The 15,462-nt window shown below is 40.4% G+C and overlaps 1 protein-coding gene across 1 annotated transcript in view; it reads right to left on the bottom strand.

The window, feature by feature from the left end:
* ptprt (protein tyrosine phosphatase receptor type T) overlaps positions 1-15,462 on the bottom strand; it is a gene marked incomplete at its 3' end in the record, with an annotated part of 242,868 nt that overhangs the window by 29,528 nt on the left and 197,878 nt on the right. Inside the window, exon 23 of the mRNA XM_083892431.1 lies at positions 13,967-14,054. Coding sequence (XP_083748557.1) covers positions 13,967-14,054 — 88 coding nt within the window. The remainder of the gene's footprint in view (positions 1-13,966; positions 14,055-15,462) is intronic.

The following is a 15,462-nucleotide window of genomic DNA, read 5'->3' as shown; positions in this document are numbered from 1 at the left end:
GATGGAGGAAGATAAGGTGAGGAGGAGAAGGAAGAATGGGGAGGGAGGAAGGAGGGAGGGGTCTCTTCCACTTCTCCCTTGCCTAAGGAGGGGAGCTTCTAATTGGGATGAGATGGCAGGAGGTACTGGCTTGCAAACACTGCAGATCTGGACACAGGCCATATCTGAAAAGGCTGACAGTGTCTCTCTCTCTCTTTGTGTGTGTGTGTGTGTGTGATGAAGAGAAGGACAAAAGTACTGAATTTAAAAAAAAGTAGTTGATTGTGAGATACCAGCCTAGCTCAACATTGTTGAATCATGTGGTCAGAGAATCAGATGACTGTGCTTATAGACCTGGCTGAAAAAAAAAAAATATATATATACACATGCATGAGTGTGTATATTGGCTCATGTTGGTGCCTGCAGCACTGGAGTAACAACAAAGTCATCAGAACCCATGGCATCCAAGGGCGAAGGGCCACAAACCCATTACTCATTAATGAGCTCCAGTCCTCTACTCTGTGTCCTTCTCCTCATAACCTTGCAACTCCTCTCCTCTTCTCTCCGACTGTCTCCTCTCCTCCCCTCTTTGCTTTTAGTTTGTTTCCATTTTCTTCCTCACCATATTTTTTTTTTTTCTGTTCTCACAAAAGTCCCCATTATCCCAGCAGCCAATGTAAAAGTTTTTGCTTGGGCGAACTTGTTAACTCGAGAGGTCCAAAAAAAAGGCCAAACAAAATAGAGACTTGTGTGTTTTTTTATCTTGGAGAGATTTCCAGGGGCCACTGAATGTAGCAGAGAGCAGTAATTTGGAGACATCAGATCAGATTGTTAGTACTGAAAGCCTGCAAGCAGCCGCTGGTTGCAAGTTAAACAAGCTGAAGCCACCGATGCCTAATGACCAGTGATACCTCAACAACAAACAGGAGTGCCTGTTTGTTTTTTTTTGTGTTTTTTTTTTTGAGGGGTTCTAGAAAAGAAAATAACAGTCACAATCAGATACACATCACCAATTATACGACGTGGATATTAAGTCAATTGGTTGAGTTATTAAACATAGATAATATTATTATATATAGTATTCAATCACTGAAAGCGCAGTATTAATTATATTATTCTACTCAGCATGCAGCTCAGATTATATTTGATCAATGATCTTTTGATCAAATATTTATAATATATAATATAATATATATTTTAGGCTGCCCCAACTTTCTCTTTCTACTCTAAATCTAAATCTAAATCACATTTCATCACTATTTTGACAACTGTAATTTAGCAAATATGTTATTTAATTGCATGTTTAATTTAATGTAAACATGCTACCAAAGAAGAGAATACCACATGACAATTAAACATATCACCACACCTAATATGCATGACAAAGCCTCTGTGAGACTTAAATGGACAGAGGAATTTTAGTTTTCAAGGATAGACAAATTAACTTCTTCTATTGAGTACAACCTTATCAGCTTCCTCTAGATATACTGTGATCATTTCAGCCATGAGGCAGCTGAAACCCCCACTTGGTGCCTTTTATTATGCCATTGTCTTTCCAGCTGTCTGAAAAGAGCAAAGGGAGTGTAACTAAGCTCACTGTTGGAGTGAAAAAATTGTAATGCTTCAATATGCCCATTATGTTTTATTTTACAATGCTGGAGAGAGACAAGGGTGGGTAATATTATACAGTACACTGCAGTAGGTTTGATGCAGAATAGAAGCATGATGGGAGATTTCTGCTACTACAATGCAATAATTCATGCAGCCTTTTAAAATAATAGTCCGTTCCCCTGGGATTCCTTCTCCGTTTCCTTCCATGATGATACAAAAACAAATTTAGGATTATGTTAACCCATTGTCAGGTCAACCACTAGTTTGTGAACCCTGAATTCAGTATTTTGGCCAGTATCGTGTTGTGGTTTTATTTTTTTCTTATAAAAAGTAACCATATATGGACGACCAGCCCAAATTAAAGCTTATCCACTGCACATCAACACATGGTCAGCGTCAAGGTGTCCATGCCCATACAGTTACTGTATATACAGTCCATTTGACACTAAATTTAAAGGTGACATAGAGTGGTCCTGTTGCACATAAATGTTAGTTATGGAGGTCTACTTACATATATTAACTTGTTTTTATGGTCAAAAACCTCCTAGTTGCTCTAAACGAGCCGATAGAAATCCTCTTTTCTGAGGGTGTTTTTCTGCTGAGATTTCAGAGTGAACTTTCACCCCCAGAAGACAGAGGCTTGTGATTGGCCAGTACTATCCAGCACATCCGTTCTCAGAAGCGCAGCGCCCCCCTCTGGAATGGTGGATGCGCTGCTCCTCATTATCAAAACATTGTTTTAACAGTGTTTAAAAATAGCTTCTTCACGACTCCCCGCTGCAATCCCTTTTATGACTTTGACCCGGAGTCAGACCCAGAGTCAGAAGACACTGTCGCGCGTGAAACACCTCCACAATGGACGTTATTCTTCTTCTGCTGTTCAATGTACGCAACCGGATGTGCCCGGACTACCGCCCGGAGCAGGACGATCAGTTGTTCAGGAGAACCGCTGCTTACGTAACTATTACGGGATTTTCAGTGATCTTGTTGAGCCCCGAGATTACAATAAAACACAACGTTCCCAGCAATGGCTGAACTGTTTGTTTCAAAAAAACAGCGTTAATAGGAACTTCCGGTCTAGTTCCGCTTTAACTAAAATCCACAAAGACGACGTGATGTCATATTGTAAAAGTCCTGACATTTCATTGGGGACAGTTTCCTGAGAAGTGAGAAGCTGAAGTGGGCTTTACTTTCAACTGTATGATTTCAAGTAATTCCACACTGGCCTTATTCGGGGGTGCGGGCATAATGTTGTGGCTTTTGATGCCCATCCCTCAAGTATTAAAAAGGTATAGCAGCAGAAGGCTTCTAGGCAAAGGTCGAAAAACAACAACAATCCAGCACCTTAACAAGACATGCAACTGCTAAAAAAAAAGAGACATAACTCAGAAGAACGTTCACACAAACAGATGGAGCTGGTATTTAACAGAGGAGAAAAAAAAGCGCTCACAGTAGCAAGTTGAAAGTGCTGAACAAGATGTTTCTCTCCTCTCCTCCCCCTCTCATCTCCTTCTCCTCCTGCTCTCCGCTCCTCCTTTTTCAGTAGCCACTAAGCATGGATTGTGTCTGTCACAGATATACTTAATCAGTTAACTCCCTACGGAGCTCAACTCACTCACCACATACACTCAGCTGTCAGCACAGCTCTAGGCATTAGGGAATTTAATAGCATGTGTGATTGAGTGTAGGAGTGTGTATAAGAGGCTGAGTAGCGTGTAAGTGTGTTAAAGTGTGTCTTTTGCTGCTTCCCTTCCTCCGCTGCTTCTGTGTTCTGTAACATCTTTAGGTTTTTTGTGTTGGTTGTTTGTGAAGTAGGTCTGCGCGCGCGCGCGGTTTTCAAAGTATTCCACTCGTGCTTCAGTGTTCTAGTGATGTGTGTTCCAGCATCAGCAACTATGTGTGTAACTAGGTGTGTGGTAGCCCTGTTTCAGTCAGTCTGAGTGGATGCATGAGAGAGAGAGAGTGTGTGTGTGTGTGTGTGTGTGTTCATGTTGGGGGGTATTATTGTGTGTGTAATTGCTTATTAAGACCAGCGATCCCTGCAGCTGGTGTGTCAAAACAATTCAGAATGTTGTCAGCTTACACACTCATACTCACAAACACACACCTCAGTAGGCCGTCTCCAGCTGTTTGATGCCTTGAGAGAGAGAGAGAGAGTGAGAGAGCAGGAGATAGAAAGCTGCTACTTCTTCACACTATATATTTACACTCCATAAATATAACATTGCAACAATGTCATTTTGAATGACATTGTCAGTCATCCAAATAAGCTGTGTATCTAACGTCACCAATGTTATTGATTCCAACAGTTACTGTATGACATCACTTTATGGTGACATCATTCCTGCAATATGATTATATCAATCGATATGAGACTTGGGACATGTCATGTTAGGTCATGGTATAGCAACATTTCAAGAAATATTTTTTTGAATTCAATGTGACTTATTGAACATTCTCATTACTAGAAGCTTCTAAATGTCGGTGTAGCCGTTATACTCTGCCCTTCGTGGCGGTATCTTATAGATAGACAACAGATAAGACAGATATATAGATATATAGGAGCAAGTACATCAGTGACTGCAGTAATGATGTTTGCTGTTCAGGTTACATCGTAGGCAATTTGTCAGAGAGCTTGGATTTGAGGCTTAAGATTGGAATGAGAACTCAAAGGGAGAACTTTTTCTTCTGCAGATGTCGCCCAGCTGATCTTGTGTGAGTTTGGAAATAGCCATATATACAGAGGTCCAACTTGTTACATGTGGAACACACACAAACCCTCATGTTGGCTATATCTTACACTGTTTCTGCAGTTGCTGATGACCTGTGTGCTTTGTTCCATTTGGCAGCGCACTTTCCCATTGGACACTTTCCGGGATGGCCCTTTCGTTGCTGCTTTATCCACCTCGTTGGTGGCTATAACGAAGCTTTAACAAAGTTACTCCCGTTGTGTGTTACTGTGACCCTGACCTTGTGCTATACTTGGTTCTCTGCAATTATGTTTCCTCTTTATTACAATGGCATGCCATATCAGATTCAAACAGGCTGTTTCACTCATGTCAGATCGACTTGTGTTTTCTTTGGAACATTTAATGCTAATTAATGAAATAATAATTGTAGGGAAGCCTATATTAGATTAATTCAGTTGTATTCATTAACTCACAGACCTATTTCAGCCACTGCAGGTGTTTCAGGCAAACTGAATTTTGTAACATGCAAGCTACACATCCATTATCTGCTGCTTTATCCTCCATCGGAGGGTCGCGGGGGGATGCTGTGCCAATTTCAGCTGAAATAGGGCGATAGGCGGGGTACACCATGGACAGTTCGCCAGTCCATCGCAGTGCCACATATAGAGACAAACAACCATTCACCCACACAATCACATCTACGGTCAATTTAGAGTGACCAATTTACAGAATCCCCATATTGCATGTTTTTGGACTGTGGGAGGAAGCCGGAGAACCCGGAGAAAACCCACACACATGGGGAGAACATGCAAACCAGGGGCTCGAACCCGGGGGGGCTCTGGGTCTTCTTGCTGCAAAGGCACAACACCAACTTTGGGCCTGTCCCCCAACATGTTCTTGCAAATGTTTCGCAATAAAAGCCTTATTAAGATATGAATGGATTCTGTCCATTTGAGGTGGGATTTTAATTTGCGGTGGATACAGCGTACAAGTGTTTTGAGTTTGTATTAACAGTGTAAATGTAGTTATAACAGGTAAACATGAGTGGACCTAAATGATGCTTCATACTCAAACATGTCCAGAAATGAAGGCCCTGACATTCATTAGCTAAATAACATGTATTTTTTCCACTGATGTTCCAGGTTATCATTAACCATGTGGCTTCACTTGTGTGAAGTACCGTAATGTGTGTATGTGTGAGTATATAATAAGTTAGTAAAGCTGAGATGAGGAGGAGGCATAAGACCCTGAGTTGTTTTCTAATAGATGTCTAGACAGTAGCTCTCCTCATTAATTCTGAATTCATTCATTAATCAATTATTATAACTGTGGGTGATCACAGATCTTCATTACAAGACATGAACAGATATCCAATTGTCAACCCCCCAAAGTTTTTAAAAGATGAAATACCATCTCCCATAATCCTCCAACTTCTCATTAAAGGTGCAATCACTGCTCAACTCCTTACTTCATTGCTCTCCCCCTTCAACCCCTAATGCTTTTTTGGTGACAAACAGTAGCTGTTTAAAACCCAGTGCCGAAATTCATCGTGCATTGTGAATATTGTGTTGTTGTTACCCCCAGCTGCTTCTAAAGAGGAACAATGATTAACAGCAATCACCATCAACAGTATTAATAATACCGTCACTGGCATTAAAAATCTGTCTCATTATCGTCATTATCTGCATGCTTACCTCCGACTGGGAGATGCAGCAGAAACCATTTCATCATCTGGTGAGGCTGATAGATTGTAATCAGTCTTTTTTCTTCCTGTTTGTCTCAAGTTGTCATATTTTTTACTCGATAGCAAGGTGCTCGTGTGCGTACACTGTCATTGTTGCTCAAATTAGGGAAGAAAAGACAAAGAAAAGAGAAGAAAAATGTGTTTGCCGTGATCTGTACAAGCCTTACTGAAGCATGTGTATGCATATGGTGAATGCATATTTGTATGCATGTGTGTTTGTTGATTGTAGGTATAAGGCTCTTAAATATGGAGTTTATTCTTCCATGTGTGCAATGAGTGTTATATGCTTATTTGTACAATCTCATACCCTGTATTCCTGTGTGTGTGTGTGTGTGTGTGTGTGTGTGTGTGTGTGTGTGTGTGTGTGTTTGACAGCTTGGCCCATGCTGATATTTATTGTGGTTCTTTGGTCAACACTTCAGAGGAGTTGTTCGTTGTTGTGTTGCGAATCGGCTCCAAGAGAGGATGAGAGAGGAGGAGGAGGGAGCGATCACTCTCTCTCTCACACACACACACACACACACACACACACACACACACACACACACACACACACACACACACACACACACACACACGGTACCTGGTTTTCAAACCTTTCGATTGCTTCAGACACTGAGAGAGAGAGACAAGATGCCCTCACTTTTTTGCAGTCTCGCACTCTCTTACGCTCCTTTATAGACACACGTGCGCACACACACAAACATTGTTACACCTCAAAGCATCACTGGCATAATCAGTACCCCTTCTAACGGTGGATAATCTAAGTGTGTGCATGCGGGTGTGTGTGTGTAAATGTGGTATCACATATCAATGTGGTATGTGTAATGATTCCCATTCACTCTTTATTGTAAAAAAAAAAGAGAGGGCTTTAAGGTGAATTTGTGTGTGTGCGTGCAAGAGAGAGACAGGAATAGGAGATCAAGACAGGGAAGGTAGAAGGTAAAAAAAAAGCAGTGAAAAGGGGAGAGAAATAGGACTGAGTGACAGATCCATTGAAATACAGTGAACAGATAAACTTCAGAGAAAGAAAAAAGGGAGCGGAGGGGTTGCAAGAGTAGCGATCAAGGAATAGGAGGGGGGGGGAGAAAAGAGGTAAAGACAGACGGGGGGAAGGGGAAAATGCAAAACACTGACAAGACAAAAGAAAAGACATTATCAGAGGTTGAGTATATAAATAAGTGGCATGAACATGATGCAGCGTTATACTGTAACTCATGCATTTCAATATGTTTCCAGTCAACCAGACGAGAAAACGACTGTGAAATTTCCTGAAGTGTCTGTGTCTTTAAGATTATCTCAAATAATCCAATTTCTGCAATTTGTTTTTGTTTTTTTCTCCGTACAACTAAATACAAAACCTACAATACATTACCTCACATTTATACAGTGACAATTTTATTATTTTATCATCATTTTGCACAACCTCTATGTGAGAATTGTTTTATGTTCTATTGAATCCTTTATACAGTATCTTATTCTTCTTTTGACTAGTGCCTTTAGGGGTTGCCTTAGCAGATCATTTGCCTCAATTTTTCCCTATGTTCCCTGCTCTGTTACACCAAGTGTCCTCAAGTCCATGAACCTTCTCTGTGGTCTTCCTCTTTTCCTCCTGCCGGACAACTCCATCTTCAACATGCTTTGCCCATATATATATATAATCACTATTCCTCCCCCTGCACATGACCAAACCATCTCGACCTTGACTCACTCTCGTCTCCACCCACTCCACCCTGCCTGCACTCTATTCTTCACCTCTCTTATGCACTCTCCATTGCTGTGCATTGTTTGACCTCAGGTATTTAAACGCATCCACTTTCGCTACCTCTCTCAACTGCACAACCTCAACTTTCTCACTGTCCTTACATACATGTCCTGCACCACCCTCTCATACTCTGCCATTCCAGAGTTACTTATACAACACAGTTCCTCTCTCGGCACCCGATCATAAGCTTTCTCGAGATCCAAGACACAGTGCAACTCCTTCTGGCCTTCTCTATACTTCTCCATCAGCCTCTCTCCTCAAAGCAAACATCACATCTGTGCTACTCTTTCTTGTTATGAGCCCATACGGCTGCTTACTTATCTTCACTTCTTTCCTTAAAAGCAAGCTTCTTCAACAAGTCTGTCCCACGTCTTCATGGTGTGGCTGATCAACATCACCCTTGTTCTTGGAAATCAGTACCACCAAGACTTCTTCTCTTTCCCTCAGGCATGTTCTCACTCTCCAAGATCGTGTTCAACAATCTGGTCAAAAAGTCCACTGCTTTCTTCCATCTCCATACCTCCACAGGTATGTTATCTGGACCAACTGCTTTCCCACTCTTCATCCTCTTCATAGCTGACCTCACTTACTCCATACTAATTTTCTGTACTTCCTGACACACTATCTCCCCTTCACCAGTCCTCCGCTCTCTCGCTCATTTTCCTCATGCATCAGCTCCTCGAAATATCCATTCCTTCTTCTCAAAACACTCTGTTTGCTTGTTAGAACTTTTCCATCTATGCCCTGCTGCACATACCCTTTCTATCTGTCCAGCTTCTCATACACCTCACTAAAAGCCTTTTCCTTTGCCATGGTCGCTGCTCTCTTTGCTACACTCCTAAACACCAAACAATGTTTACTTTTTACTTTACCAAATTGTATACAATAGTATAAAAAAAACATGAAAATGAACAGAGCAAGGAAATAGCAACACACCTTCTTTACATACACCATACAGACTCACAGCCTGTGTTTGTACATATGTAAATGTTTGCCAATGAATGTGTTTGTCCTACGGGCATGAATTATAAATGTCCATAAGGGGAGGCTCTAGTATGAAGTGAGAATGCATGAGAAAGAGGAGAAAAATTGGAGAGGAGGAGAAGGAGGAGGAAATAGAAGCAGGCAGATGCTTGTAATGAGGAAACACGGCTGCGCTTTGCCTCAACCCGTAAACTGTCAGAGGTAATCAGACAGGGTGAATGGATGGATGGGCAGGAGCAGGAAAAGAAGAAAGGGGAGGTGAGGAAAAAAGCTAACAAGAGGACAGGGGGAGGCACACGGGGGGAAAGGAGGATATAAAATGAAGGTTGCAATCATTTAGGTGATGAGAGATGACAGGATGAAACAAGGTGAACGTGGTGGACAAGAGAGAAGGAGAAATAAAAGAGGAAATGGGTTAATTTAAGGGAAAGAGGGCGAGGAGCAAAATACAGATAAAAAGTGCAGGAAGATGAGAAGAGGGTGATCAGTGACGAAAGAGGGAGAACACCCTGAAGCAGGACTGCAGCTCGGTAGGAAAACAGAATGAAAATGGAGGAATACAGTTGGAAGTAAAAGTTAAGGAGATGATGAGAGAAGGGAGAGAGCTGACAAGACAGGAGGACAGGAGGCTGGTAGATTAAAGTTTAGTCAGTGTACTGAAGGGATTTCAAACATGGCATCAAGCGTTTGCGTTTGGCAGATGGCTGGAGGAAGTGTGTGTTAACACTTCAACTTGTATCAGCCATTTCCAAACGGATTTGGGGGGAGGTTAGCGAGAAGTATGTGTTTGTGTGTACAAGAGGAGAAAGATGGGCGTGACGGAGAAATCACAGGGATTTATGGGACTAGGAACTCTGGTGTTAGTTTAAGCCTTTCAGATCAAGGCTATACATTTGGTTCCCCCTCATTATGATGATGTTGCTTGGGTTAGAGGTGCTGTCGATGGAAGGAACCCAATCTAATATTTCAAAACATTATAATTTCAGTATAGCGAGGCCAGTCTCAGTGTAAATTATGTAAAACGCCCTCTCGGATTGAGTATTTACCAAAAATAGTAGCTAACGATGAATGCAATGATTGACTGAATGATTGTTTTCATGCATTACGAAGCTGATGGGTGTATAGACAGGGACAGACATGATGGCCAATTTTATTTGACATGGGGGAGGGTCACACTTAACCGTGTGTCAGCGGCTACTAATCAATTCTCAACATGGATGCGATTGATTGGCATTTGTCTCTTCAATTACTGCTGCTAGATACACACACACACACATGTTTTGATTGCCCACAATGCGTCCTGCTGTATATATTTTGGGTAAAGCATTGCTTAAATGGTATATATTATACTTCCCAAACATTGATGAGGACCCACTATTGTGACCCAAAATACGCCATGACCAGACAAGAGCACATTTACAGCCGTAACACCTATTAATTTGGTGAACTAATAACTTTTATGAGATGTTTGGTATGTGTGTATATATATATATGTATGTGTATATATACTGTATATATATTATGCACATACAGTAGAACAGTATTTCTGATTTTCCTCCAAGTAGCACCAGAGGAAGCTAGTGTACCATGTACCACTGTTTGAGAGGCATTGTACTAAATATTTAATGCATTATTATTATTATTATTATCTCAAATGGCAATATGGGATCAATTAGATTGACGAAATATATAAAACTGACAATTACATTATTTTTATTATTATTCAAAAGGTGATGGATCAGGATGATGGCAGAGGAACATGGTCCAGCATGAAGACACATACATGCAACCTTCCATAAGATCATCTGTTCTGTTATATGAAGCTCATAACCAGAGAGTGAATCCCTTAAATGTGTTAAATGTGGAATAAAGTTCAGACAGAATACCCTTTAACCCATATTTAAAGTTTTAGCCAGCCGATATGCCTGTCTTACCATATTTCCTTGTTCTAATAAAGACAGCACACAAAGTCATTTTCCCTCTGGGCCTTTTACAACATTTTCTCAAGAAAATTACTCTTTTTACAATCACAGCAGGCAAGATGGACAGTTTCCATTACCAGGTCCTTGTAATTAAAGGATTTGTACTAATAGCAAATTTATCATAATTCCTGCTGGCTATCAAGTCCTTGTCAGGCTATTTCATTTCACCGCAATGTTTCATTTTAAAGCCTTCAGGTTAGTGCTGTGTCTTTGCCTTGACATCTAAACGCCTGTAATGACATTGTACATGTGCACGGATATGTGAGGAAACACGCACTGGAATAGACTAGAAAAATGTAGGCACAATGCACTGCATCACACTGGTCATGTTTGGTGTATGTTGATGTGGAGGGATTGAGGCATGCAAATATGCACAGAAACGTATTATTTTCCGTGACTGCGGGGGACGTTTCGTTGACTTGCATTCATCTTTAACCATAACTGCGACATACTGAACCCCAACACTTACCCTTTACATGTGCCAAACATTAGCCTTAAAATGCAAAGTGTCCTTATCTGCTTGTATGACAGTGTTAGTGGGGCAAAAGATACATTCACTATACAGTTTAAATAAATCATCTCCCTCCACATGTAGCACAGAATCAGAAGAAATTGCTTCTGTAGGAATACACTCAGAAACACATACTATCAAGAATACAGGTCATTTTCTGATTTGATACCCTGCATTTTATTCCATTAGAAGAGAAACAAAATGGTAGCACTTACAAGACAATAAGGTGGAATTGTTACTGAAAATATAACCTTAACCCTACATAATGGTAGGGATTTGTTCAGGCTGTTAAGAACCAAAAAAGGAAGTAAAGGCTGAAAACTGCTATTTTCCTTTCCAGAGTTATTTGTTACGTTCATACTATAATGCAACTCCAGAGTTCTCAAGCTAAATGAGGTCCAAAAGTTCTCCAATCTATGTTTTTTAAAACTCTGGGGTAGTACAGAATGAGTTTTTTTGTTTGTTTGTTTACTAAAACAAACAAAGCAGTGTTGATGTAGCTTCACAGTGAAGCCCCTGTTATAATGGTAGTATGATAAAAAAAGATTATTATGGAAATATGGTGAGTCCAGTCTAAGCTATTAATGGGAAACAGTGATGGATGTTACTGGCACTTGCTATTTGTCCCCAAAAGTAAGACAAGACGCCATAATAAGAATGAATAAACAGATTCACGCGTGCACATATGCACACTCGCGCACACACACACAGAAGAATCTGACAGGTATCATTAGCGCTCACAGGCAACAGCAAACCCTTGTTATTTTGCACGGCATCATAGTCCCAGTTTAATTCACCCTGTAATGGGCAAACACATACACGCCTGTGCAACATGCAGCATAATGCCTCACTCTGCACATCATTACAGCTGCCCGTCTTTGCTCCGAAAAGAAGTCCCCATGAATAAAATAAAACTGCAGACTTTGATCATCAGGTAGGAATTTTAAGTGCAATATTGCTGTAAGCTTAAGGTTATGTTTTTCCAATGGTAATTTCCTATATCTGATTGAACATACTTTGATAATTTATTTATTCTGAAAAAAAGGTGGATCCAAAAAAAATGTACAACAATATATTTTACCTATTTTTTAGCCCATTGATTCCCTTTGATTTAATTGGTTTCAACGCCTGATGTCGTGAGAATATGAAATGTTATAACCCTGACTGATTCCTCTGCCAAGATCTGCTCGACTGGCATCTGGCTCTCAGCAGGTGGTTACTTCCAACAGTAAAAATCAGCACTAATCTGGAGGGAGCTGGTCGGTGACTTGTTGAAGGACACTTCAGCTGGGCAGATGGTCGGTAACCTGTGTCCTCCAGTAACAGCTAAAGGTCTCTGTATACACAGCACCTTGGTATGTTTTATTAAACCAGGACCTGAACTGCTGAGGTTTGTTTGTTTGTTTGTTTTTAGCAGATTGCTCTCTCACACAATTTGGCTTTAAACAAGTTTTGATTCTAGTGTCTCTACAGAGTTAAATATTTCAATCGGGAAAGTCCAGGCAACGTTTACCAGTTAGCTCCGTTAGCTGCGTTAGCCCCTTTTAGCGCCGTTAGCACACATAGAGTCGAACTGGAGCGGTCTGTTTATTAAACTCATTTTGACAATCTGGAGTCACATAAACATGACGTCACGTGTCTTTTCCCGGTCAGTCGTCATGGAAACGCGTCATGGGTTAACGTGCGTTAACGTTGACGTGCCCAGCACCAATTAAAATGAGCAAAAAAAACAACAACTTTTCCATTGGGCAATTAAAAACACAAACATTATTTTACTCTCTAACAAGTAGCTTCTGGTTGCAATGGTAATGGATATAATCAGCATTTACTCCTGGTTCAAAACGCCCGCCTTGAGTGTTGGATCGTATATATAAATAAAGAGAGGAGATAACAAAACCTATTTTTACTTGAATAAACAAAACAGAGGCACATGTTTTGTATTGGCAGTGATGGAAACATGACACTCTGGTGATCCTTCCTTTTTTTTTGTCCTACTTTATTTTGGCAGTCAAAATGTTGAGTCTGCACATTTTCCAGTGCAACGTTCAGGCAGTGATCATTCAGTGCTGTTGAGTGTGAAAGACACTGAAGACTGAAGAAAATATAATGTGATACATATATATATATATATATATATATATATATATATATAATGTATCAGTGCTACATTAACAAGTACAGTGGTGACTTTTGTTGTGTGCTGTGCCTCTGCATCGCATGTTTATGTCATGTTGATAACATCGAACATAACACAGAAGAGCAGACATCTGGCAAACGGGAAGTAGTCAGTCATCTTTTTCAGCGGCTTTACCGATATGTTTTACATATTTGCCTGTGTTCAAAGAAGGAATTGAAGATTAACTCACAGTATAACTAATAAAAAATAGCGACAATCTAATCTACCAGATAGAGAAACAGTGAAACTAGATCCATGACAGATGAAACTGATCCAACCAATCAAATCTTCAGTAAGGCTGGACAGTAAATGGATAACGATGACAGACGCTATGTCATGTCCAGTTGATGAAAACATGAAGCGCTCTACAAATGAGCCAAACCAAACTAAACCCCTCAAGAACTAAACTAAACGATTTGGTATCAACTTTACTGAACCAAACTAGTTTGAGCAATCAAGACCAAAATTAATATACATATAGCAAAACTCCCGCAGCAGTCTGTCCATGCCATTGCAGTACTCACAAGCGATGATGTTGCCATAGCGATTCTTGTTGCGGTTCTCCTCCTTCTTGGCTGTTTCCCAGGGGGCCGTCTGTCCCTCTGCCAGGGCCTGAACATGCACATGTACACACACACAAATGAAAATTGTTTCATATTTAGTTATGAACACACAGAAATATGCATGCACATATGGCTCAGTGCCCAGAGCTTGTACACCGACACATGGACAGGCAGAAGTTAAGACTGTGACATGAATATTAATGAAAAGCTAATGAACTGATAGTTTGCCTTTCACCACTAACAATGCTGAGAATAACACAACATTTTTTTTTTTGCAGGACACGGCAGCACTGGAGGCAGCTCAAATGTAATTGAACTTTTTTTTTTTTTTTTTTTTAAACTCATAAACTTTTTTTTTACCTTGTGTGATTGCAATGGTCAAGTGCTGTGTTGACTGTTGTCTGACTGGTTATTTAGTGCTCAAAAAGCATTGTCTGACAGGAATGTGAAAAATATGAAATATAAACCAGCACACTGACCCTTTTTTTCAAGTGGTTCATGTACAAGGAGGACATACAAAGCAGTCCTGCAATTAGCAGAAGCAAAGTGCATAATCTATAATGCACTTATATATCCTTGTTGTAAGGACAGTTTGACATTGTGAAGGCTTTTTAAGGGCTTTTTGAATGTCAAGCCTTGGTTTTCGGGTTAGATTTAGGTTCAGGTAAATGGTAGGCATGGTTGATAGGGTTAGGGTAAAGGGCTAGGGAATGCATTATATTTATACATTCATAAAGAGAGAAGTGTGTGTCTGTGTGTTTGTGTGTGTTACTGGTGTTAAGCATTCCACCCCAGGTCTCAGAGGTCGCCATATGGATACCAAAGCACTTTAAAACAGCAGCCCCATCATAACCCACACACACACACACTTTATAGGAACAAGGGAACAGTCATTAGTGAGTCCATTAAGGGCTTACAAGTCCAGACAACAGCTTTCATTTTTGGACACTGATATGACCTACATACCCATACCCATGCATGCACACACACACCCACCCACACACACCAACACACACACACACACACACACACACACACACACACACACACACACACACACACACACACACACACACACACACACACACACACACACACACACACACACACACACACACACACACACACACACACTACACTGGAAAGGAAAGACAGACACATGAATATATTGCTCACTCAAGCAGAAAATTGATTCTTTTAGAAGTGGCATATGGGTATGACTTTGTGGGGGGGGTTAAGAATTATATGCAAAAATACTTTGTACATTTTACGTTACGTTTGGAGGCTCATGCATGTGTGTGTGCGGACGCATATGCATAGGTGGTGCCCTTTTTATACTACAAAATGATAATCAATCTCCTCTCATTTAAATTCCATCATGTTTTTGGATTCAAAAATAAATAAATAAATACAACAATTAAAAAATATATATATTTGTTAAAAACCTTGTGTTTTAC

This window comes from Microchirus variegatus, assembly GCF_963457635.1.
Source record: "Microchirus variegatus genome assembly, chromosome: 7".
Taxonomy (NCBI): domain Eukaryota; kingdom Metazoa; phylum Chordata; class Actinopteri; order Pleuronectiformes; family Soleidae; genus Microchirus; species Microchirus variegatus.
This window is presented reverse-complemented; position numbering and strand designations above follow the sequence as displayed.